General features: G+C 44.8%; 1 protein-coding gene across 1 annotated transcript in view; it reads left to right on the top strand.

Moving 5' to 3' along the window:
* Positions 1 to 27300, top strand: part of LOC310771086 (integrator complex subunit 3) — an 80074-nt gene that overhangs the window by 45475 nt on the left and 7299 nt on the right. The window contains exons 17-25 of the mRNA XM_083663759.1: positions 1015 to 1069; positions 2048 to 2151; positions 12574 to 12738; positions 15122 to 15275; positions 16029 to 16097; positions 19887 to 19962; positions 22914 to 23027; positions 25401 to 25449; positions 27050 to 27217. Of these exons, the coding sequence (XP_083519885.1) occupies positions 1015 to 1069; positions 2048 to 2151; positions 12574 to 12738; positions 15122 to 15275; positions 16029 to 16097; positions 19887 to 19962; positions 22914 to 23027; positions 25401 to 25449; positions 27050 to 27217 (954 nt within the window). The remainder of the gene's footprint in view (positions 1 to 1014; positions 1070 to 2047; positions 2152 to 12573; positions 12739 to 15121; positions 15276 to 16028; positions 16098 to 19886; positions 19963 to 22913; positions 23028 to 25400; positions 25450 to 27049; positions 27218 to 27300) is intronic.

Genomic DNA, 27300 nt, shown 5'->3' with positions numbered 1-27300 from the left:
TGTCTATCTTTCTATCTGTTTGTCAATGAAAGCCTGCCTGCCTCAGCATGTTTCAACACGCTCCACACCAGTGAAAGTGATCAACATGAAATAGCAGATATCAGCAGTGCTGATTCAGCACACATGCTTGTTTTGAAGGGGAGAAGGCAGAAAGGGGGGGTGAAGTGAGACCCACCCACCCCCGACGTACTACAGTCGGACTACAATACTACAGTCGGACTACAATACTACAGTCGGACTACAATACTACAGTCGGACTACAACACGTCTCCACAGATTGTATCTGAATGTGGCCTTATTGCTGTTTGTGTGAAAGTGATGTATATAAAGTTTAAACTTTAAGTTTTTAAAGATTAAACTCTCCCTTCCTTTCCTCCTCTCCTCTCCTCTCCCCGTCTCCTCTCCTGGTCTCCTATCCTCTCTCCTCTCCTGTTCTGCTCTCTGTGTCTCCTCTCTGTATCTCCTCTCCTTGTCTCCTCTCTCCTCTCCTTGTCTCCTCTCTCCTCTCCTTGTCTCCTCTCCTTGTCTCCTCTCTCCTCTCCTTGTCTCCTCTCCTTGTCTCCTCTCTCCTCTCCTTGTCTCCTCTCTCCTCTTCTTGTCTCCTTCCCTCTCCTGGTCTCCTCTCTCCTCTCCTGGTCTCCTCTCCCTGTCTCCTCTCCCTGTCTCCTCTCCTGGTCTCCTATCCTCTCTCCTCTCCTGTTCTGCTCTCTGTGTCTCCTCTCTGTATCTCCTCTCCTTGTCTCCTCTCTCCTCTCCTGGTCTCCTCTCCCTGTCTCCTCTCCTGGTCTCCTATCCTCTCTCCTCTCCTGTTCTGCTCTCTGTGTCTCCTCTCTGTATCTCCTCTCCTTGTCTCCTCTCTCCTCTCCTGGTCTCCTCTCCCTGTCTCCTCTCCTGGTCTCCTATCCTATCTCCTCTCCTGTTCTGCTCTCTGTGTCTCCTCTCTGTATCTCCTCTCCTTGTCTCCTCTCTCCTCTCCTGGTCTCATCTCCGTATCTCCTCCCCTTGTGTCCTCAGTGATACAGAGAATCAGTGTGAGGTGATGCAGGAGATCGTGGATCTGATCCTGGAGGTGAGTTGAAGTTTATATGTCTGTGGTCAGGCTTAGGAGCCGCTGCTTCTACCTGCCCTGCCACAGCAGTAGATTGTGGGTACATGTTAGCCTGAGTTTGCTCTGCAGAGAATCATCATTCGATCAAACGGTTCGTTAGCATTACTTCTGCGCCCAGGACGATGGTGATTGGTTTAAATAATGTTTGTCCCCTATTCACCTTATGTAGCCACGCCCATTTGACCCGGTTGTGTGGTTGTGTCACGACTTCCGGCTAAAAAAAAAAAAAAAAAAAAACGCCGGCTGCTCCAATATCATCTAACTCTGAATTAACTAATAATTTAGCCAATTGTATGTAACATACGGCAAACGGCAATGTCTAAGAATGCAACACCATGTAACTGGCTCGTTAATTCTCGCATTCAAGGGAAATACGTTAACGTCTGCGGGTCTTATAAGACGTAAGTGGCTCGCGCTGCGCTCGGAGGAGACTCAAAACCATCTGAAGCTTTCTATGTTGGAGTCCAGGTATGTTTTGTACAAGGACGTCTCTCAGTGTGTTGCTGTTAACTGCCCATTTCGTTGTTTTCTTTTTGTTGATCTCATCTTTTTCCTCTTCGAATTGCTTTGTATCACTCAGACCGCAGCTGAGGTCTGAGTTCTTTTGTATTTCGCTCCGTGACCACCGGAAGTGTTAAACACAACCTGGAAGAATTTGGCCCACTGCCGCGTCTGAACATAAGGTGAATAGACCGTTTCAACTTGATAACATTCTAAATTGGCCCCAGCCTTACTTCCCTTTGCTGTATTTACAATAACTGACAGGAAATGAACTTGGAGTCCAAACTGTTCCCTAGCAACAGATTTCCAGTGAAACGGTCTGTGATAATGTGTTCATCCAGACCTTTCTCCAGCGCTGGCACCGAGTGTGGAGATAGGTCTGGCTATGAGAGACTAACTGGGTTCTCCTGTGTTCCTGTGTGTTCCTGTGTGTTCCAGGAGGACTTTGACCCGGAGCAGATGTCCACTCTAGCTTCCTGTCTGGCTGAGCTGTTTAAAGGACACTTCAGAGGAGACGTCCTGCCTGACGAGATCACCGAGGAGTACGTCCGTCTGTCTGTCTGTCTGTCCGTCTGTCTGTCTGTCTGCCTGTCTGCCTGTCTGTCTGTCTGTCTGTCTGTCTGCCTGTCTCTCTGAATGTCTGTCTGTCTGTCTGTCTGTCTGTCTGCCTGTCTGTCTGTCTGCCTGCCTGCCTGCCTGCCTGCCTGCCTGTCTGTCTGTCTGTCTGTCTCTCTGAATGTCTGTCTGTCTGCCTGTCTGTCTGTCTGTGTGTGTGTGCGTGCATGTTAGTATGTTTTCACACCTACGCCTTTAGGGCCCTAACAAGCTCCATGCAAGGAATGCAAAGAGCAACGCAGGGACGTGTCTCGCATCCTTGCGTAGCAAAATGTGCAGAGCAAGAATGTGTGACGCAACGCAAACGTCTGCTGCAATATCACACGTGCAGAGACACTGAATGAAAATCACTGCTAAAGTAGGAACCAACAATGAAGAAGTCGCTTCCTGTGTAAAACAATGGCAGCAGATGACCAGGGATTCTGCGAGTGCTGCACGATTTGAGGGAAAGGTGCGATTTGCAATTATTGTGGACGATATTGCGATTTGCTAAGGATGTGCCGGTATGAGTTTTTGACGGTATGATAACCATGGACAAAAATACCACTGTTTCACGTATAAAATGTAAAATACTTGAAATATATTAACACATAAAATATATTAAAACTAAATAAATAAAACAATTTGAAATAAAATGATCTTTCAAAAAAATAAAACATTTTAAGAACAGAATCCAGGATAAATGTTTATATAATCAAATCTTTACAAATTATATACAAGGGATCAGCCGAGCAGCATTTTGGTAAACAAACCGTGTCACTGGGTGGCAACGGCAATGGAACACTATGGAGCACAAGTGGCGCGTGGCTTGAGTGTCTGACTCTAGCCAGTTAACTCTGTTTACATTTTAAAAACTGTGACAGTTCACACAACTTTAACACGACATGTATATATTATACATCAAACTCTTGAGCTACTTCTGCTCTCACTCAGAATGTCAAAATATAAGTGATGTCATGTATAGTTTTTGAGATATTAATGTTTGTTTGACACAACTCATACTATATTAACTGCCGCGGGGTTCCGCATTTCTGGGTGTCGAGTGACGTCACGCTGGTCCCTCGTATAGCCATGTAGTCTACTCTTCACAACATCCTGTGATATCTGTCTATGTTTGAGACATTTTCTTATCCCAAACATGGAAAAAAGAAACACCAGAAAAATAGAAACTGCAGCACTGTGTTACAGCACATAGTAAGATGGCTCAGACTGCAAAGTTAGTTACTCTGTCCAGTAATACAATGATACACCCCGTTTATTCCTTTTGTAGTGACAGATGGCCTTAAACGCCACACTCACATGACTTCTTTTTTTTTGAGAGGCGAGGTAACGTGCATCTGCAGACTTTATCGAGGGATCATGAAGGCCTCATGTGACAGACTAGTTAGTGTTAGAAGCCTGGAGGTGCTGCTGCAGGCAGCTGCAACAGTGTTTTCTCTGCTATCAACCTGGTTAATCTCTCTATATTCTTCATCACAGCGGATCATTACCCACAGTGCACTTAATCGTGCACTAGTTCTGCATAAGCACCTGCAGCTCTCTCCTTATTTTACCGACTTTCTCACTAATCACACGGCTGTTTACATGCTTTTCTGAACGGCTAGTTATTAGCTTAGTTAGCTGTAAGTGATCATGGATGTTCTCTCTCTCCCTCTTGGTAAAATGTTATATGTTTGTGAACCTTGCTGCGCATAACATTACTTATTTGCGGGAGTGCATGGGAGAAGTCTCCCGCTAGTGTTGATGTCGTGTGATGGCAGAGAAACGTGTGTTTGTTTATTTGCTGCGTCACGTGTAACGTTAGTTAGATGGAGGCACACACACACACACACTTTTTTTTTTTAAATAATCGCACCCTTTTGCGGTTATGTAATCGCACGTGCTGACATCGCGATTGCGACTAGATTCTGCTAGACTTTCTTTCAGACGGCCAATGCGGCCGCTAACATTCCAGAATTCCGGCCATATAGAATAGCAAGAAGCCAGTCTGCAGGACCATCTGTGAACCAGCCAGAGGGACTGACTTTACAATCACAAGAGGCACTGCTCCAATATCACAGTGAACAACCAAGAGTGCTAATCCAATGGTCCCACAGATTTCAGGATGCCTACTACTTACTGGCCACTTAAAGAAAATCTATAAAAAAAAAAAATGGTTTCCTAAATAAACGTTTTGAATCTATTGAATTTATTTCTCTATAGCAGGGATACTCAACTTGCTTTGCCCGGGGGCCACTTTTGTGAAATGATAGAAGGCCAGGGGCCAGTTAATAAACAATCAATATACATTTTTCTGTAGCGGTTTTTGGGGTGTCAGCCGGAGTTTAGTCTGACAATGTTGTGCAAACCGGATAGTTAGTTAGGTTAAGTGCCTGGGTAGCGAGCAGACGGCGGTATTTGACAATTTAGCAGCTAAATCATAGATTATTGAAAGATATTCCATATTCCAGACTGAAATGCTATAACAGAAGTGGAGTATTGGCCAGAATGACATGAACATTTGGACACTTATTCAGCGGGTATCTTGCATGTTGCGTCCGGGTGCACTGTAATTTTTTTTTTTTTTTTTTTTCAATTCCATCGCGGGCCCACCAGTTGAGTATCACTGCTCTATAGTCTATTCTTTATAGCCTCTATAGTCAATCTTTATTCCAGTGTTATCAATGAGAACCCAACTTTGCAGCAAGAATATTTAATTGGTCGGCATTCAACAGGCATGCATGTCATTCGTGGTAATGAGGCTTTCGTTATTGACAGACAACATCCACAACATGCACGCTCCATCTATCTGCACAGACAACATGCAGACAACATGCACGCTCCATCTATCTGCACAGACAACATGCAGACAACATGCACGCTCCATCTATCTGATTTAACACAGACAACATGCACGCTCCATCTATCTGCATTTGTTCACGCTTATTATGAGGCAATATTATCTCCACATTGCCTTGATGAAAAAACATGCAACTAAAAAGTAATAACTGTCAGGACAGTGGAGAGGTGTGCATGTGTAACAGGTGTGATCTTGTCACTGCGTTGCGTTTAAAGCACCACAGACCACGATTCCCAGCTTGAGTTGGTTTTATTCACCAAAATCATCTTATGACATCACTGATGATGTCATAGGCACTGATGATGTCATCAGTGATGTCATAGGCATTGTGACATCAGTGACAGTGATGTCATTCATGAGCTGTGGGCGAGGGTTTCGCCCCCAAAGGGGCCGCCAATACCCTAGTAATCTATTATAAAAGGGAGCAAGTTGGCAATGTTCTCAGTTAAAATAAATTGTCCCGGAAGTGATGTCATAGGCATTGTGACATCATCAGTGATGTCATAAGAGGCATTGTGACATAATCAGTGATCTCATAAGAGCCATTGTGAGGTCATCGGTGATGTCATAAATTATCTTATGACATCATCAGTGATGTCATCAGATTTAGCGCAAGTGGGCAATGGTAAGATGCCCTCTTCTTGTGGTGAGAGAGGAGGGCATCTGCTCAGACTAGGATAGAGAATCCCCCCCGTAGAGAATTCTTCAGGAGTCAAGACGTTGGTGGTGGACTGGGGAGGTGGGTGGGGCGAAACGCAGCTTCAGAGGATGGGATACGATCAGCCCAGGTACAGCAACCACTGAGGTGAAGGATCAAGGAAAGAGGATGATGACACGATAACCATCGCTATATGTACTAGGGGTGTCACGGTACATGTATTCGTCCCGTGAGTTCACGGTACGGGCATCACGGTACGTCGTTTCACGGTACATGAAACGACACGACGAATACGTCAAATCCAGAAGCACCTAAACGCTGTTTGAACACCATTGAATTGAATTGAATTAAACGCCACAGAAGAAGCGACTAAACGTTACATAAGACTGACAAAGTTAGTGTTAACTTGTAAACAAGCAACTTACATCGCGTGAGATGACAAGCAAGATGCGGTGAGGAAGAGGGGATGACTCCTTGTCATGTTCCAATAATCCATTAGATGACCGAACGTAATCATTATGGTAAACAAAAGGCTAGTAGGCTAACAGGCTAGCTAACAGGCTAGTAACAGGCTTGCTGTCAATCTTAACGTCGTTCTTCTTCTGCCGTTTTATTCTTCTTCTACTGAACATGTAGGTATTTTGACGTTGACTAAATAAATACTGCCGCCTAGTGGCCGCTTTTAGATAGGATTCCAAATTAGTGCTTAAATCAAACACATCAATAGCAAATGCTACATAAAACAAATACAACAGGGGGAGGGGTTGGTGGGCGTATTAGGCTATTCCACACATGCGCTCTGTTTACAAACTTGTGTACAATAAAGATTTAAAGTGGGGGGAAATGCATTTGCCCTGTCAAACAGCTGGAATACAGACATCTGAGAGGGAGGCGCACCCCACACTTTGAAAATCACTGCTCTAGAGTAAAACATTTATTAATTCCCAGTTCCCACTTATTAGACACTATTTCTGATGGTAAAATTAGCGTAAAAAGCAGAATTCAGAAAAAGTCAAAGGGAAAAAAACAGAATTTGGGATTTGTTGCTTTTTCCCCCCATTTTCGTACCGAACCGTATTCGTACCGAACCGTGACCCCAAAACCGAGGTACGTACCGTACCGTGACTTTTGTGTACCGTGACACCCCTAATATGTACTGCCACGTCATAGCCTCGGCAGTGACGTCATTAACGTCATATTGACATATTGACGGGCTGATTGGCTATTGAGCTATTGAGGATGGGGTGATGAGTCAGGAGACACACGTCATAACGGACGTCACACTTGGATTACACTTGACTTATGCTGAGCGCTGATGCCTATTGTGATATGAGGTCACATGACTGGTTCTCATCTTGAAACTAGGTTGAGACCAACATTTCAATCATGAGAGACCAGAGGGTAACGTTTAACGAGCAAGCTTTATTCACAAATGGCATGGCAACTAATTCTATGGCATGGCAGCATGGCAACTGATTCTTTGGCGTAATGACTCCGGGACATTTATGTCCCACTGCTGACATCACTGACGATGTCATGCATTGTGACATCATCAGTGATGTCATAAGAGACAAATCATCTTATGACATCAGTGATTAAACTTAAGGGCGGCACACACCTCCGCACACATGTAAACTTAAGGGCAATGACATTTTGTGAGCAACACACGTGCCAATATGGCAGGCGAGGCCACGCAGCACTCGAGCTGCGGGCGAGGATGTATGTATGTCTGTCCTTCCCCTATCTCCAGAACCGTTTGGATCGATTTCAAACTTGGGGAGTGCGCTTAGGGGGACCTGACTGAGTGCAGTGCGTAATTTTTTTTAAAGAAATCCTACAGCGATATTGTAGCGAAGCTTGTGGGCTTGCCTCGGGTGATGCGTGAAGTGGCCTGGCCTGGCTGGGTGTAAGGCAGCCAGTGACCAAGAGTGATCGGTCAGAATCGCAATCAACTTGTAGCGAAGCTTGTGTGCTTGCTGGGGGCGAAGCCTTTGGGCTTGCCTCGTGAAGTGTGCTGGATCTTAGATGACGGCTCACGGGCTGTGATAGATCAGAATCACGGGGATGGAGATAGAGACCGACATGTCGGTCCTGGGACGCGGTTGAAATTCCACTGGTGTCCTGGCTGGGTGTAAGGCAGTCGGTCATCAGGGCCTGGCTGGTTGTAAGATTGCCAGGACTCAGCTCGGGTCCGGATTTGGTTGTGCTAATGGTTGACATTATTAGGGATAGAGAGGAAGGAAGAAGCTTGTATATATCCCAACATTTGGTGTATGACATCACGGGCCCTATTCTCCCACAAGCCTTCGGCGCTAAAACGGGCCTTAAACGCAAAAAAACGTGCCTTGCGCCTGTTTTGGGACGATATCAATATGGCTTTACGCTGCCAAATGCGCTTTAGGCCGAATGGGCGTGGCGCAGTCCCAGAATGGGCCAAAGTGGGCGTGTCGGCCTTAAATACCGGCGTACTGCTATCTTCGCACCTGCCGTAAATTTAGGGCTTTGCGCCTTTGAAAACCAGGCCTATTCAGTGCGCCAGTGCACTTGTGCCTCTCTCCCCTGTCACCCTTCTCTGTCTCTCTCTGAAACCAGGCCTATTCAGTGCGCCAGTGCTCTTCTGCCTCTGAGTCACCCTTCTCTCTCTCTCTCTGACTCCCTCGCTCAAACAGACGCAACACATAGCAGCAGCTGCAGCACCCAGCTTCCCATAGGAAATAGCAGCTGTAAGTTTACTGCCTGTGAATGTCCACTCCCAGCATGCAATTGGGTCCTCCATTTCGCTACTAAATAGCAACCAAATGAGCCGAAATAGATATAAAAGGTAGATCTAAAATAATGTGTAATGGTAAGACAACCTGCAATTGTAGAACATTTCAATATTGGACCAAATAAAACATCGAAATGAAACACCACCCTATGTGAAACATATATGTCCTCTTGAGCCTATATATACCCCTTGTGGGTTTAACGTGATTTAGATAAGTGACAGCGGAACGCGCTTCTGTGATGTGCTATACTGTGATGTCCGCTCCAATAACTTGGCCCTACTTGACATTTAGTTTTACAATAAAAACACATTTATGCAATGACTTTACATAATGTAGGGTATATTTATGTGCATCATTCTACCTGCAGCAGGGGAGAGAAAACGATATCTTTCTGGACAAACTTTCACCAATCTAATAGGCTATATTTTTCTAGCTGATGCGTTTAGAACATTATTTTCACTTTGATCTTGCTATAGTGTAGCGTATTTACATGCTTGCAGTATTGAAACTGCAGTTAGATTGGTTTGAGAAGCATAATAATATGGAATAATAGCCTATAATGCAGACAGACAGACTGGATGAAGGGAGGGGGGGGGGGGGGCAGAGCGTTTGGCTTTCGTCTGGTTTTGCGGGATCACTGGAATTGGAGCTAAAAAGACAAGCGTGCGATTCGTTTATTGCAGTTATCCAATGAGCATGACGGTGCATAATTTTACGCTTAAAAGGCGTGGTTGTAATGGTTGAGGCTGCGTCTAGCGCCAGCACGACGATATCAAGTGCGCTGGTCCACGCCCACTGATTTGAGCTGCGCCAGCCGCTCGGCCTAGAAACAGCGCCGATGCAACGATAGGGACCCACATCATTGATGATGTCACAACGTTCGAGGGAGCTATGACATCATCGGTGTTATGTCTGACATCGCCGATGACCTCCCAGGTGAACTTTATGCTATGACATCATGCGCGTCGGTCCATGGGCATCGACTGCCCCAAGAACAGGCCTGACGGTGGGCCATTACAGGCCGTTTCTACAGATATTTTAAATTTTCATTGTGACATCATCAGTGATGTCAAGGGCGAGTGGAATGGGCACTGCACCAATCGAGTGGGAGGTGAAGAGTGGGAGAGCCATGATGTATGAATGGTGGGAAGGGGAACGGGTAGATGTACCCATGGAGGGGGGTGAATGGGCATGGGTATTGCACTAGTCTATATTATCTATATCAGTGGTTCTCAACTGGTGTAGCCTCAGGACCCACTATTTTCCTTGTCATGAAGTCGCGACCCAAATTTCAGATTTTTTTTAAAACCACTCAAATTTATTGCACCAAAAATAGCGCATTCATTTAATACACAATGCCTTCATGCACTGTTATAAACCTCAAATGAACAAAAAAGTGCAACAGAAGTGCAACTAGGGCTAAAAACCAATTGAAATAAGGCAGACTTGAATTACAGGCCTATTAAATTTAAACAAGTCAAACTGGTCATGCTCAGAAAGTCTTGTTTGAACTGTATGAAATATGAAATAAAAGGCAGACTTATCTTGAATTACATGCCTATGTTTTTAAACAAGTTAATAATAATAATAATAATAATAATAAAACAAGTTAACCTGGTCATGCTAATCCAGTTTCAATAGTCTGAATTTAACTACGGTAATATGAAATAAAAAGGCAGACTTTTCTTGAATCACAGGCTTTTTAGTTAAACTGGTCATAACTTTTAATTAAACTTTCAATCATCTGAATTGAACTAAAATTAAATATGAAATGAAAAGGCAGACTTCTCTTGAATTACAGGCAGAGCATATGCTTCAGCTTGTTAAACAAGTAAAACTGGTTAGGCTAATCCAGTTTCAATAATCTGAATTTAACTCAAATGAATTTTTTTTTTTTTTTTTTTTTTTTTTTTGGGGCCAATGTCCGCGACCCAATCAAAACGGCCCCGCGACCCACCAGTTGAGAAACGCTGATCTATATATCTACAGCTGAGCCAGGGATACTCAACTTGCTTTGCCAAGGGGCCACTTTCGTGAAATGATAGGCCAGGGGCCAGTAAATAAACATACTATATACATTTTTCTGTAGCCGATTGTAGGTTTTTGGGGTGTCAGCCGGAGTTTAGTCTGACAATGTTGTGCACAACGGTTAGTTAGGTTAAGTACATATGGTACATAAGTGCCTGGGTAGCGAGCAGACGGCATATTTATTATTTGACAATTTAGCTGGAGCTCAGTCAAACTTTATTTCACGTTAGTTTTTATTGTGAATTAGATTCAAATTCACAATGAGAACTAACGTGAAATTAGAAAATGGTCGAGGGGCCACTCTGCACCCTGTCACGGGCCACACCTGGCCCCCGGGCCGCAGGTTGAGTATCACTGATCTATAGTATATACTGTAATTGTCAGTGTGGACTGTTTACATTTTTGTGCCGGCCACAGCTATGGCAGTCAATGATGATGTCACCATGCCTGACAGTTATGTCATCCTTGCTGGTTGAGGCTATTATAAGTTATGTGATTCCATCAGGGATGATGTCATCAGGGATTGCCAGTGTGGGCTCTGTTCTCTGTCCTCTGTCAATGTTTGTCTATTACAAGTTCTGTGATGATGTCATCAGGGATGATGTCACCAGGGATGATGATGTCATCAGTGATGATGTCACCACTGTGATGTCATCCTTCCTGGGTGAGGCTGTTATAAGTTCTGTGATGTCATCAGTGATTATGTCATCAGTGATGTCATCCTTCGTGGGTGAGGCTATTATAACTTCTGTGATGATGTCATCAGGGATGATGTCTGTCTGATGTCTGTGTCTGACTATTAATTGCTTAATGTTGAAACGGTCGGTTATCGGTTAAACGGTTATTGGTTGACATCCCTAATTTTGGTTCACTTGGATTTTTATCTGTGCGAAAAGAAACAGGGAAAACGCTCCAAGTTTACAAACTCATCAACTGATTCAGACAAGAGCAAACTAACTGTAGGTGTGTAAACACCCTTATTTAGGGTGTATTCACACCTGTAGGTCGTTTGCTTTGTTCCGATTCAGGTACTTAATTGATACAATTGTTGCATTTGTGCCTTGGTTCATTTGTGTTCACACAGCCACAAATCAAACCATCCAAATAGTATTGTCAAACCTGTATTGGCCAGCAGACACTCTGATAGCCTCTCGGGATGGAAAAAATAATTCCCAGAGATTTTCCTATATGATTATAAGAATGCGTTTTGTTAGACCTACATTGTAGGCTACGTTGGGCGTGCGCCGTGCGAGGAGAGAGAAAGAAAGAGGGAGGGATCGAGAGAGAGAGGGAGAAAGTTATTTATTTATGTAGCTATGTAGCCTATGTATTTATTTAGCCTATTACTGCTATTACTATCACGGAGACTTGATTAGCCTACACATATATGCTATATGAATACCCGTCCTGTCAGGAATAAAATATTAATAAATAATTTAATAATAGCCTACGGACATTTCGAGGAAGACATGCAATCAGTCTGATTGTCTGACTGAACCAGACAATTTTATCACAAATAAGGCTGGCTCTGATTACCACGACTTGTTTTCATTTATTGAATGGAGACCAGAGGTAAGTTGATTGAGTTGAAACTGCTGATGTGATGATCCAAAAATTCCCCAAAGTTTATCCATGCAAGTCACAAGTCGCCAAAACAGGAATGAAGATGTTGTTTTTAAACAATAAAAATGCTTGTTCTTCAGGCCATTACGCACAGCACAGCTGACTACGGCAGCTGGTTTATCCAAAAATGCGCACTGTTTCCTGCAGTTGTGGCGGATCGAGGTCAGATCACGTTCTCACCACAAACGAACCGCACCAGAGTTCGTTTAAAGCGGACCGAGACCACCCTTTCTTGGCGATCTCGGTCCGCTTGTTTTGTCCCGCATCCGAGTGCGATTGCGGTGTTCACACTCCCCCAAACGAACCGCACCAAGGGGGAAAACGCTCTGTTTCGGAACTGCTCCAAACGAGATAGGTGTGAATACACCCTTAGTTTCATGCCCAGGCTACCCCGTATTCTAATGTTTCCCTGTGCGTGTGTGTCTGTCTGCAGGTCTTTGGAGGAGTCTGTGTGTAAGCCCGTGTGTCTGGTGTTCAGGAACCTGTGCACCATGCAGGAGGACAACGCAGGCTTCTCCGTGCTGCTCGACATGCTGGCTGAGCTCTACCAGAAACAACCCAAGATAGGCTACCACCTGCTCTACTACCTCAAAGCCAGGTGTGTGTATGTTAGGCTACCACCTGCTCTACTACCTCAAAGCCAGGTGTGTGTATGTTAGGCTACCACCTGCTCTACTACCTCAAAGCCAGGTGTGTGTATGTTAGGCTACCACCTGCTCTACTACCTCAAAGCCAGGTGTGTGTATGTTAGGCTACCACCTGCTCTACTACCTCAAAGCCAGGTGTGTGTATGTTAGGCTACCACCTGCTCTACTACCTCAAAGCCAGGTGTGTGTATGTTAGGCTACCACCTGCTCTACTACCTCAAAGCCAGGTGTGTGTATGTTAGGCTACCACCTGCTCTACTACCTCAAAGCCAGGTGTTCATTCATATCGTGATTCGAGAGCGTGATAATGCCAATAATGTGACTTGTTGATGTAGTGATGTCACAAGTCAAGTCAAGTCAAGTCAAGTTTATTTGTATAGCCCTAATTCACAAGCATGTCTCAGAGGGCTTCACAGAAAATATGTCTAGCTAATTCTAGCTGACACAACAGTAACAAGAATATACAGAATAAAGATAACATTTGAACAATTGATAATATAGAAAATATAGGAATGAGGGGAGAGCAGAGGAGAGCGCAGGAGAAGGGAGAATAGCAGGGGGAATGTGAGAGAGTGATGGGGTGGGGAGGGTATAGGAATGTGTATAGGAATGTGAGAGAGTGATGGGGTGGGGAGGGTATAGGAGGAGAGAGCAGGAGAGGGGAAGGGAGGGGAGGTGTGGGGGAGAAGAGAGCAGGGGGAGGGAGGAGGTGGGGAGAGAATGAGCAATATAGACGGAGGAGAGGGGGGAGGTGGGGAGAAGATAGGAATGTGGAGGAGGAGAGAAGGAGAGATGGGGATGCAGGGGGGGGAGAGCCACACCGTTGTGCTGCGTACACACAGCAGTAATCGCCATGGCTGAAACATAGACATAAATAATATGGACGTAGCTATCCCATTCAATTTCTTCTACCTGGCGGAGTTCAAACGTAGGCCGTCACCATCTTGAGTTTTCCTCAGCAGAGTGGGAGGGAATGGGTTGAGTCCTTCCACATGAGATGGGAGTTTCCCAGAACCGCAGCTCCGCCTGCTATTGGTCCGTAATCGGCAAGCTGCGCGATCACTGGACAGGTGATCTGTCAATCACCCCGTTTTCTATCATCTATTTTACTCCAAACGGGTGAATTATATAAAAATTGACCCGCCTACAGTTGTTATGAAAAGGTGAAATTAGCTATATAGACCAAAACCGTGTTTCGCCCGTAACTGGAAAGATGTTGAATCATATTACAAAGACGGGCATTTTAACGCGCAGCAAGTGCATGTAAATAACAACAGATTGATATAAATTCTCCTGGCCGATGGTCTTATTTGCCCATGTATGTCATATAGAGGCACCGGTATTTCATAACCAGTTTAAAAGTTCCGTGTATGGATTTCATTTTAACGTTAATACATTATACCCTACTTGGGCCAGAGTCCTGCACGGGTCCAATTCTGCAAACCTGTGCCCGCCCAGACCCGTCAATATAAGACCCGTTACCCGTGATCAATGAATCACACAGCCTAGAAACACAGTCGCTCACTTTGAACCAAACTGCCACCATTTCACACAGGAGGCTAATAATTAGCAGTCTCTAGCTGAGACTCATCACCTCACCTGTAACGTTAGCAGCAGCACTTAGCAGCAGCAGCTAACGTTAGTTCAGTAACCAGCTGGTCAGCACTATCAGACAACACAGTGTTGTGTAACAAGCAGACTTACGAAATATTTCCATCCAAAACATGTCCGGTATAATCCACGCTGCCTTTAACCCCGGCACCCACTCGGCCAGGCAAGACCGCGACATCGCTAAACCCCCGCCTCCGGCCTAGCGGAGCCGACAGCGGACTTTTTCTCTCTCAAAACAATTGAAAACCACCGTCATGTTAAAGCTGAGCAAGGAGATCGATTTTATTTCACCAGAGCTGAAGGCAGCAACACAAAAGACTGGTGGAAATAACAGAAGAGAAGGTAAGCTCCACTAAACTGGTGTCCAGCATTGACAGTAGATACAGTAAACACGATTCTGCCTGACCAATCAGTCGTCTGCAGTGTTTTCACGTCACCGTATGGTACCGGGTCCACAGTGCTGGAACCTCAACAAAGCAGGGACCAAAACTAGCACGACTCAACCCCGACTCAACCTGGGCTGTCCACGTTTTTGATCGGTGGAATGAGACAAAAAAGCGAGACGAGCTGGGCAGGGCCACGCTGATACCAGCGGTGGAAATGGGCCATCTGAGAAGAGCCAGCTCAGTTAAGCTCAACAAACTTAGCTAGTGAAGTAGCCAGGAAAGCCTGTAACCGTGTGTGTGTGTGTGTGTGTGTGTGTGTGTGTGTGTGTGTGTGTAGTAAAGCAGCGATGGGGAAGATGCTCCTGTACGAGTCGTTTGCTCAGGCCACGGCGCTGGGCGACCTGCACACCTGTCTGATGATGGACATGAAGGCCTGCCAGGAGGACGATGTGCGCCTGCTCTGCTACCTCACTCCCTCTATCTACAGCGAGGTACACACACACACACACACACACGCACACACGCACACATGCACACACACACACACACTCACACTCACACACACACACACACCACACACACACACACACACACACACCACACACACTTTTCGTTGTGACAAATTGGGAAAACCTTGATACCACTGGTACTGTGACTTGTTTATTGATCGAATACAATGTATTTGTAATCAATAACCAAGTCACACTACCAATGGTAACAAGGTATTCCCAGTTGTCATTAAAATTCGAAACGACCGACTCGTTCCTGGTCACACATCCCAGCCGTGAATTTCTATCTGCCTTCTCTCTCTCTGACTATGTCCCCATAGTCTTAAACTATAGGCAATATCATAGGAATAATATAGAAATATTGTCACGATATAAGATAAAAAAAAGGCAGAAAGCACAATGTCACTATAAACTATTGCGTAATATAGTGTACGCTATAGGAAATATTATAGAAATATTATATTTATTTCTCTCTGCTTGTGTGTGTCTGTGCGTGTGCCCCTGATCGTTTCTCTCGCTCTCTGTTTAGACACAGAATGTAAAGGTTTAAAGTTTATACATCACAACATTGTGTATAATATAATATTGTGTGTAGTGACTGTTGTTACTTTGTGAAGTGTTTTGAAACCTGTTGGTGATGATGCTTATTATTGTTGTTATTATTACTTTCATTAATACTAATCAATTCAACTCTTATCTACTTCTCCCCCTGCCTCTATCTCTCTCTCTCTCTAGTTTCCAGATCAGACGTTGCGCAGTGGAGAGCTGCTCAACATGATAGTAGCCGTCATCGACTCCACACAGGTAAAGAATGTGACTTATACCTAAAATACATACCGTCTTCTAACTTGAAAGACGTGAGTTTGCTGGGCGTACAGTCAGGTAGTGTATTTTGATCTGTGATTCAGGTCGTGTCATGTATTTCAGTGAGTTTTTCAGTCGTGATAAAAAGTCTTAATGAACCAGTCGTGTAGTGTAAACTACCAGTCTTCATAATCACAGTTAAGATTTCAAAGTCGGCTAGTGTATTTCCTGCATTAGTGACTCTAACCTGGGGTATTCACCTTATTCGCCACGCCCACTTTTTCTCTCTTCCGTGTTCGACGCAACGTATTTGTTCTTCCGGTTCAGCGCTAGTTGGCGGCCATTTTCAAAATAAAACGTCAGTATGAATGAAGTTTGGCAACATTTTTTTTACCTGGACCCCTCTCCTCACATTAATTATGATCTGACGACTCACCCAGTGATCTCCGCAGCGTTTCTGGTCGTCCTACGCGTTGTTTTGAGATCAATACTCTCCAATCCAGTCGTAAAATAGAGCTCCGTGGGGGCCAAGTGGCAGCCCGCGATACTTTCCTGCCGGCTGGCCAACTACCGGCAGGAAAGTATCGCGGGACTTGACGAGACTTGGTGACCGAGATCACGAATGAGGTAATTTGATCCCTGGGAGACTCCAGGAAACAGCCCCGGAGGGAATATCAGTCTGGTGGTTGTTGAGGGATGAGATTATGATGATATGTGGCGAAAACGGGAATAAAACTGGCTATTTAGATGCAGGAAAGATAGTCTGCCACTTGGCCCCCACGGAGCTCTATTTTACGACTGGATTGGAGAGTATTGATCTCAAAACAACGCGTAGGACGGCCAGAAACGCTGCGGAGATCACTGGGTGAGTTGTCGGATCATAATTAATGTGAGGAGAGGGGTCCAGGTTAAAAAAAAACGAAATTCTCCTTTAAGCTACACTGCGGCCAACTTCAGTTACATGTTCAGAACGTTACTGCTGCGAGGAGCCGATGACTGTACCCGGTCGGCATTTAACGTTAGTTACAAAAGCACGTCGACAGTGTTTTCTCACTGCCAGTAGCCTAACTACAGTAGGGTTTGACAGATAGCTAGTCCGACCGGTGTCAGCACAGTCAGCGCTCCCGGTCCTCGCTGCTCGTTAAGGATTTCCAATAGACGTTATTCTGATAAACTGGTCACATATATGTTACGTTCTCACCCGACAAATATTAAAACTTTAAAACAGTTTGGGTTTTTTTTTGCTTGAAAACAGTTTTTTGGCAAGTCTGCGGTAGGCGTACTCTATTTCCGTGTTTAAAACCGGAAAGACGATTAAGAAATGACATCATGCAGAGCGTCCTTGTATGGGCAAAGAATAAGGTGAATAGAGGTGGGCGTCTACAGAATGAGGCTCACCTATTTTCACTAGAGCCCCACTGATATATCAGGACCGATATATTGACACTGAAATGGGCTCATTTGGTCAAACGTCAGATCTGTATCATATCTGTATCGGCTCAAATGTTTGCCGATATGAAAAAAAGTTTTTTTTTCTGAATATATAGCAGAGCACATTGTTTACAATCCTCTCAGCACTGCAGCACAGCTCTAGTTTAGGCAACTATATAGAGCCTAGTTTGTCATTCAGTTTACACAGAAACCAGCACTCACCCTGTAACGTTGAGGAGTACGACAGCACCGATCGAGGTAGGATCAAAACAGACCTCTTTACATGCAGCGATCAGTCCTCAGATGTAAGTCCTTTTCACTGATGCATCTAGTCCTGTAACTGAGCATTTGTGCATTGTGACATCACTGTTGACATCATCAGCATTGTGACATCACTCATGTCATAATTATTTGATGATGTCATCAGTGATGTCATAATTAATTGATGATGTCATAATACACTGATGATGTTCTCAGTGATGTCATAAGTCAGATGTAAGGGGCACACACACACACCCGCACGCATGTAAACTTAAGGGCAATAACATTTTGTGAGCAACACACACATCGCATGCGCCAATAGAGCAGAGCGAGGCAACGCAGCAGCCGAGCTGCAGGGCGGGCGAGGCCGCGCAGCGGGCGAGCCTAGGAATATATTCTGTAGTCTGTCTGCTTGTCTGTCTGTCTGTCTGATGTTTATTTAGCTTTTTTTATTTATTGTTTATTTTCTGTGTTCATTTCTATAATCCATTGACAATGTTTAATCATGTTAAATATTCTTTAATAAAGTAATTTGTTTAAAGGGGCCATATTATGCATTTCTTAATTTTGTATCATATATATGTTGTTACAATCTTGGATGGTCATATTAAACATGGGCTAAGCTTCAAATAAATATGTGAAAGTGTTTTAATGTTACCCCCATGAACCCCCCCTCCCGCCCATAAACTCTCGTAGACGAGATGACATGGATTTATGCCGATTTTGTGCGAGAACCATAGTTCTAGTGACGTCAGTAGGACTTGTTACCATGGTGATGCCAACTTTGCCAAGCTTAGCCCGGGCCCGCGGCGCGAGCGCCCTGCCCCTCCCTTCCCTGTTCTGACATGCCAGTAGACTGCCGCATTTCAATCTAGTATTAAACATACTATTGGTTCATGTTGGAATAAAAACACTGCTTGTATCTACAAAATGAAAAAATAATTTTGAAAAAGACCGAAATAACAACTTAAATCGAGCTCTGTTTAGAGGGGGGAAATCAGCGTCAGGCTGCTTGGAGGAAAACGGCACACCAAAGAAATCGTCACTCCTCGACTTTGAGAGGCTGTGAGGAGTGAGGACGCTGTGTTTGCTCCAGCCAAACACAGCGTCCCCTCCGTCTCCCTCTCTCTCTCCCTCTCTCTCTCTCTCTCTCTCTCCCTCTCTCTCTCCCTCTCTCTCTCTCTCTCTCTCTCTGCCTCTCTCTCTCTCTGCATGATTGTGGTTTGCAGTGGTTCTCAACGCGGGGTCCGGGTTCTGTCTGAGCAGAGGTTTGCGCAAACAAACTTTCACCCCGCTGCCCGCCTTGAGTATTTCGGAGGGTGGGGGTTCTTAAAGGGACAGGACCTAAAAACAGAGCGTTTCATACAGAGGCTGATCTGAAGGGGGCAGTGAGAGCCAGTACAAGATAAACTGATTTTTTTAAACTATGAATGATGCAATAAGTTACTCTACTGGAGGCCAACAATAAAATAATAATACATTATATTAGCAAAATATGGGCCCTTTAAGAAAGCAGCCTTCTGTTTTGCTACTGTACCTTTGCATAGTCATATCAGTGCAACATCTGTGCACAATCCACATAGAAAAATGTTTTCATTCCAGCTCAAAAATGCACTATTTTCGGCCGCCATATCACCACTGCTCCTGGCCTGCCCCCTGGAGGAAAGGACAAGCCTGGATGGGTCAAATGCAGAGGACATATTTCACCGGCCACCGTCAGCATGAGTGTGTGTAGTGGCCGCATGCATGTGTTGTAGTGTGTTGTGTGACAATAAAGACGGGCTGCCGTCTGAAAATCGTTTATATTGGTTATCTGTTATTTCCCCCCCGCTAAAATCGGTTATCGTTATCGGTTACTAAAATCCGTATCGGTCGTGCTCTAATTTTCACATCAAAATGTATCAATCAATGAGGGGGGGCTATATTTACCACTGCTCCCCTGTCTCCCTATAACCCTGTGGTCCACAGACAAACTGCTCTGTTCACTGGCAGACACATGAATACAATCTGTCTACCTGCCTGCCTGTGTGACTCTCTCTCTTTCTCTCTCTCTCTGTCTCTCTCTCTCTCTCTCTCTCTCTCTCTCTCTCTCTCTAGCTGCAGGAGTTAATGTGTCATGTGATGATGGGGACGCTGGTGATGTTCAGGAAAGACTCAGTCCTCAACATCCTCAGTGAGTGAGCACGTGTGTGTATACTCTCACACACACACACACACACACATACATTATCATCATTGTGTGTTTTCAGTCCAGTTTCATGACTGCCAGACATGTAATCAACTTACAGTAGCAGCCTCCTAGTTACGTAGCAGGGTTTCTGTTGCCTTGTCTTTTACCAGTCAAACCAGTGAAAGGAAGACATTTAAATCTCCCCACGCCCCGTGATTTCCACGTGCTTCTATCAGTGTCATTACGTTAGCGTGGCCACATTGTTGACATAGCGTTGCAGCTGTCAGTCACAGCTTAGGTAGCGCTACTAGCTATCCACTGTTACACAATAGCGTTATCTGGATTAGCGTTTGTAAAAGACAGAGGAGGTGGCCTGCATTATGCAAGTAAGTTACACCACACCTCTCACACATCTCTCTCATATCCCACTTTCCCTTCACGTCTGCAGACAGCAGAGACAAATAAACCAACCCAGAGGATTTGATTGCTGTTACTACAGCCGTGTATAATGCAGACCTCCATCGCTATTTTGTAATAGGTCCTCCTAACGCAACAGAAATGCTAATAGACAACGCTAACACCTGTTCAGTTATGTTTATAGCCCCTTATCACAAGCATGTCTCAAATTGCTTTACATAGCATCATCACAGTTACTACATCCTATATCTACACACAGACAGCATACAGGTTACATGCCTCATATAGTACAAACACAAACACAGCATGTCTTTAGACTGTGGGAGGAAACCCACGCAAACACGGGGAGAACATGCCAAGTCCACACAGAAAAGACCGGGTTGGAGATTCGAACCCACAACATTCCTGCTGTGAGGCAAAAGTGTTAACCACTGAGCCACCGTGCCGCTGTTAGCTTCTTATTCGTGCTGCTTTAACCTGGAGCCAGGAAAGCAGTCCACTCCAAAATCCTCCGCTGTTGGTCAGGCAGATAACCTGCTGGTCAGGGAGATAACCTGTTGGTCAGGGAGATAAGCTGTTGGTCAGGGAGATAACCTGTTGGTCAGGGAGATAACCTGTTGGTCAGAGAGATAACCTGTTGGTCAGGGAGATAACCTGTTGGTCAGGGAGATAACCTGTTGGTCAGGCAGATAACCTGTTGGTCAGGGAGATAACCTGTTGGTCAGGGAGATAACCTGTTGGTCAGGGAGATAACCTGTTGGTCAGGGAGATAACCTGTTGGTCAGGCAGATAACCTGTTGGTCAGAGAGATAACCTGTTGGTCAGGGAGATAACCTGTTGGTCAGGCAGATAACCTGTTGGTCAGGCAGATAACCTGCTGGTCAGGGAGATAACCTGTTGGTCAGGGAGATAAGCTGTTGGTCAGGGAGATAACCTGTTGGTCAGGCAGATAACCTGTTGGTCAGAGAGATAACCTGTTGGTCAGGGAGATAACCTGTTGGTCAGGGAGATAACCTGTTGGTCAGGCAGATAACCTGTTGGTCAGGGAGATAACCTGTTGGTCAGGGAGATAACCTGTTGGTCAGGCAGATAACCTGTTGGTCAGGCAGATAACCTGTTGGTCAGAGAGATAACCTGTTGGTCAGGGAGATAACCTGTTGGTCAGGCAGATAACCTGTTGGTCAGGCAGATAACCTGTTGGTCAGGGAGATAACCTGTTGGTCAGGGAGATAACCTGTTGGTCAGGCAGATAACCTGTTGGTCAGGCAGATAACCTGTTGGTCAGGCAGATAAGCTGTTGGTCAGGCAGATAACCTGTTGGTCAGGCAGATAACCTGTTGGTCAGGCAGATAACCTGTTGGTCAGGCAGATAACCTGTTGGTCAGGCAGATAAGCTGTTGGTCAGGCAGATAACCTGTTGGTCAGGCAGATAACCTGTTGGTCAGGCAGATAACCTGTTGGTCAGAGAGATAAGCTGTTGGTCAGGCAGATAACCTGTTGGTCAGGCAGATAAGCTGTTGGGTCAGGCAGATAACCTGTTGGTCAGGCAGATAACCTGTTGGTCAGGCAGATAACCTGTTGGTCAGGCAGATAACCTGTTGGTCAGGCAGATAAGCTGTTGGTCAGTGAGATAACCTGTTGGTCAGGGAGATAACCTGTTGGTCAGGCAGATAACCTGTTGGTCAGGCAGATAACCTGTTGGTCAGGCAGATAACCTGTTGGTCAGGCAGATAAGCTGTTGGTCAGGGAGATAACCTGCTGGTCAGGGAGATAACCTGTTGGTCAGGGAGATAACCTGTTGGTCAGGGAGATAAGCTGTTGGTCAGGGAGATAAGCTGTTGGTCAGGGAGATAACCGAGGAGGAAAAATATTTTTTGTGAGAAAGGAGGTGTAGAAAAGCTGCAAACTCACAGTAGCGCCCGGCGAAGGCAATGAAGCCTCAGCCTCTATGGACAGTTTAGCCTCAGTAAACTGAGCAGTGATAAATCAGTCCTCTCGGCTCGAGAAGAGAAACAAATCTGAAATGGCACGCCCTCTCCACTGTTGGCATATATGGGGCACCGCCCTGTGCCAGGCGGAGGGGCAAGCCCCTTTTGCCCACCCCATATGGCAAATGGTGTCGAGATATTGGTCTTCTAGGTCAGGGGTTCCCAACCTTTTTTGTGCCAAGGACCGGTAGATACATGGGGGGAAAAGTCACGGACCGGTTGTCAATTTTAATGGTTTTAGTTGCATATATATTTACTCACCAGGTGAATGAATGAATGAATGAATTTTATTATGGATAATGCAGACAAACATCCAAGGGATAACATGAAAAGTGTGATACACTTATTTCCCTCATGGTCCCAGGTGGCGACAAAGGGTAAATAACAGCCTTTTGTGTTGTACTGTATGTAGCCTACAGTATTTATGTTTTTGTTTCAAATACAAACATAAATAAACGTCAACTTGAATCTATGTTTCAACTACCACACAGCCTAAAATATTGTTTGTTTTTCACATCTGATGGTGACCCTGTCTCTGTTGTGTTGCAGTCCAGTCTCTGGACTGGGAGACGTTTGAGCAGTACAGCACCTGGCAGCTGTTTCTGGCACATACTATCCCCCTGGAAACCATCATCCCCATCCTGCAACACCTCAAATATAAAGGTAACACACACACACACACACACACACACATACACACACACACACACACAGGTACTCTGATAGGGTTGCAGGTTGCACGATATACTGATACCAACGGTGTACTGGTGTTCTCACTGCGGTGTCAAAACGTCACAATGTCTACTATACCATATGCTTTATACACCGCGCTACTACTACTACTACTACTACTACCACCATACTTCATGTATTTTATTGTTTTTCTTTTAACTCTGAATGGCTTCTGAATCCACCTGCCCTGGGACAGATGGAAATTAGCCTATGGCTAAATCTGTTACAATGCATCTCTTCCCCTATGGGGTTTAATGTCTTTTGTATATTATGCTCCCTGACAAATAAACTAAACTAAACCACGGAAATTCCACATTCATTTCATCATTCATACCCCAACTGGTTTGACCTCATAGTGTGTACTACGCTCTCATCAGTTCTGCATATTGCAAAGTACTTGGTACTGGTCTATTAAACCCCTTTTAGACTGGCCAAAAATCCCACTAATATCCACAAACTAGAGATGCGCGGGCCGCAGTTATAACCGCGCTGACCACGGATATCCCGCCCGGCGGGCGGGCCAGATCATAAAAATAAACATTCTGATTAATAGCGGATGGGTTGCAGGCGGTTGAAACGATGTATCATTAATGAGGAAAAATAATATTAATTACGTTCTCTAGTCTATGAACGTATTTTAAGCTACATTTTTCGTCAGGCACATTCTTAGTCGCCTATTGTAGATCCCCCAAAGGACCCACGGCCATAAACACAACAACAGCCATGTGCTAGGTCGCAAGGCTACACTTTTCGTCCATATATGGTCAATGATGTCACTCTCAAAAAGGAATCTCCGCTTGAAGAGAAGACGCGTTCGTATTTTCCCATACCACTTAAAGCTATAGCGTTAGCCGAGTAAGCTACATGAGGGCAAGTGGTGGACTGGACATAATACAGCATGGAAGTTTATTTGGAGTCTTGGACTGCAGCGATCACACCAACGGCAGCAGAAACCGTAAATTCGCTCCATTTATAGCGTTTATAGCGTCGGGTGCATGGCGGGCGCGGATCTATAAATAGTATGAAATAATTTGCGTGGATTTATGGCGGGCGGACGGTTCATGCATACACGCGGATTAGGATGGCATAAAAGCTCATCCACGCATCTCTACCACAAACTAGTGTCATTTTATTCAGTCTAAAAGTTTCCAAGCAGGGCCGTTTAGCCGATAGAGCAACCCTGCAAGTGAGGTGGTTTTTACGTGGCGGCTCTGCTCCAGCTGGCCATATCAATCTTGGCGGTGGTCCAACCCATGATTTTCCAACCCTGCTTCTCGTCCTCCTGAGTTGCCGCCCCTTTTCCAGCGTGAGTCAGTGAGATTCAGTGATTCCCACAGCCTGAAACCCGACTTTCTTAACGGTTGATTATTTTACATTGATGGAATATGCTGAGAAAAAAAAGGATCTCTCATGCACGAGTGCACCCCACAGCCCAGGTGCAGACAGCATCAAGTCAGTCAGAATGTAAGTAGGTTGTCCACTTTAACTCTTTCAAAAATAAAACCCTCGTTGTAACGTTAAACATTTTGAGTCATGCTTTACAGCCATTCATGTAATCTTAACATCACAACGAGTATTTTAATACAATGTTTGCTGCTTCGTTTGTTGAAACACTTTTTCTCCTTCAATGTGCATCAGTTGGGCTATTTACTTGTTTAAATGACATTAGTTTGAAATGTTTACCCGGAAGTTTCCATTTTGCCAAAAGGCCAGTGGGTCAGTTTGTTTTGAAGGGCAGACTGAACTGTGGACTTTTAATAAACATGTTATTCACTAAAATCCTGGTTTCACTACTTGATTTGTAACTTACCTGTAGAGTTACAATGTAAAGCAGAGGTTTTCAAAGTGGCAGGTGGGCCTGCCCAGGGAAGAATATCACATTAGTTATGAAAAGGAGATCACAGAATAGCCTAAATGTGTGTGATTTGCTTAAGGAGATAGTTCAGAGATACAGTAGTTTTGGGGAATTTGACTGTTTTTCCCACAATCAGAAACAAATACTGTTGTCACGGTTTTCGGTGCTTAGTCGGTACTACATTGCTACGGTACTCCGCACCGTCCGCTCAACATAACATCGGCGCGCAAACAATTGCGCATTATAAACAATTCTCCCGCATTATAAATTACAAATCTGCGGGAATTGACAAAAATATGCATGATTCTCGCAAACCCGCGCAGAATTTTAAGCCCTGTAAATACATTGCACATTTATAAAACAAACAAACAAATATTTCTCCACGCGACATGAACAGTGTGTGATGGTTTCTTGTGTGTGTGTGTGTGTGTGTGTGTGTGTGTTTCCAGAGCATCCAGAGGCACTGTCCTGTCTGCTCCTGCAGCTGCGCAGGGAGAAGTGAGTTCTAACACATCACAACAAAACTCCATTATAGACCAATTATACGCCTACGTCACAATGACAACAAGTAGCGTCAGATGCGCAAGACGGAGGCAGAAAGACAGACTCCGCGCAGCCCTGTCAAGTAGTTTTCCAGTCGCCCGAAAACTATTCGAGCTAGATATGTCTTCGTGTTGTACAGTGGGATGCCAGAATCGGAAAGCTATTGTAGGAGAGTATTCGGGTCCGCCTATTCACACTTGGTTAATAAAATAATAAACGATAGAGCCAGGCTGTAACGTTATAATTCACCTAATTCTCCCCACATATCCTGTTCTACGCAACTCGAGGGAACATACACAGCCTCGCACACACGCAATAGAACACAACACAACACTATCTACAAAGCAAGGACTAAAGTTTTACTAAATCCCGTCAACTCATACTGCTTTTAATGCTAACCGTAAGTGTCTTGCAAGTTGCAAGCCGAAAGAGGAAATCGTTAAAAATGCCGACTTTGCAGTGCTCGCTCATTTCATATCAGGTAAACTGTAGTAGGCTGCTAGTAACAGCCACATCGCTCGGTTAGTTAACAACCAAGTAACATTAAATAATGTCATTATTGAGTTGAACTGATTGGAACGAGGACATCATTAAAAATGCCCGACTTTGTAGTGCTCTTCATAATCAGGTAAGCTGCCTGAAACTGTAGGCTGCTCAACATCGCTCGGTTAGTTAACGGACCAAGTAACGTTACATAATGTCATTATTGAGTTGTGTGCATTATCAACATAACAATATATCTTTGCAAGTTACAGAATAATTATCTACGCTATCCCCAGTTATAAAGGAATGCACGATATGTATTGCTGGCCATAGGCTTGGCCAATTGACAGCGCCAGTGCGTATGGGTCTGTAAGACATTATCCCATTAAACAACGTTAATTTCGATGCATAACATTGCTTATCACCAGGCGATAAGCTGTGGTAGTAAGCCGAGAACTGAATTTTAAAACTAAAATATAACTGTGTGTTGCAGATGGGCATAGAGCAGTCCTGACAGCGGGGCTTTTACACAGTTTTCACTGTCTGTCAATGCGGGGCTGACGGTTTTTTGCCTACACGATGCGCGCGCAGCTCAATGTTGACAAGCTGTATAAGGGGTCTATTGACGCTTTCCACATCATTTTGTGAGGCTGTGGTTTACAGCTAAGAGGGCTTATTGCTTCATTTGAAACCTCGCTTATTTGCTGTCAGCTGTTATTATTATTATTAGCAAACACTGCAACAGGAAGTAAGCTAGGGGCAATTTAGAATGTTTGTGTTGTCAAGTTAAAACCGTCTATATTTGTAAAACAACTGAGATAGCCCTGCTGAAACCATCACACTGTCACTCTCTCAACTCAGTTCAAGGGGCCTTAATTGGCATTACCAAAGCAAGTGTAAAATTATAAACACAAATGAAAAATCTCTGTCTGTCTCTCTCTCTCTCTCTGTCTCTCTCTCTCTCTGTCTCTCTCTCTCTCTCTCTCTGTCTCTCTCTCTCTCTGTCTCTCTCTCTCTCTCTCTCTGTCTCTCTCTCTCTCTGTCTCTCTCTCTCTCTCTCTCTCTCTCTCAGGCCCACAGAGGAGATGGTGAAGATGGTTCTGAGTCGTCCGTGTCACCCAGAGGACCAGTTCAGCACCAGCATCCTGAGGACCTGGGCCTCCAAACAGGACGACACACTGGGAGAGCACATCAAGGCCCAGCTCATCAAGAACAACAACCAGCCCCGCAAGAGACAGAGGTACTGACTGACAGACAGACAGACAGGCAGACAGAGGTACTGACTGACAGACAGAGAGATGGACAGACAGACAGGGGGTGGGG

Source organism: Poromitra crassiceps, assembly GCF_964638095.1.
Source record: "Poromitra crassiceps genome assembly, contig: HAP1_SCAFFOLD_347, whole genome shotgun sequence".
Lineage (NCBI taxonomy): Eukaryota > Metazoa > Chordata > Actinopteri > Beryciformes > Melamphaidae > Poromitra > Poromitra crassiceps.
This window is presented reverse-complemented; position numbering and strand designations above follow the sequence as displayed.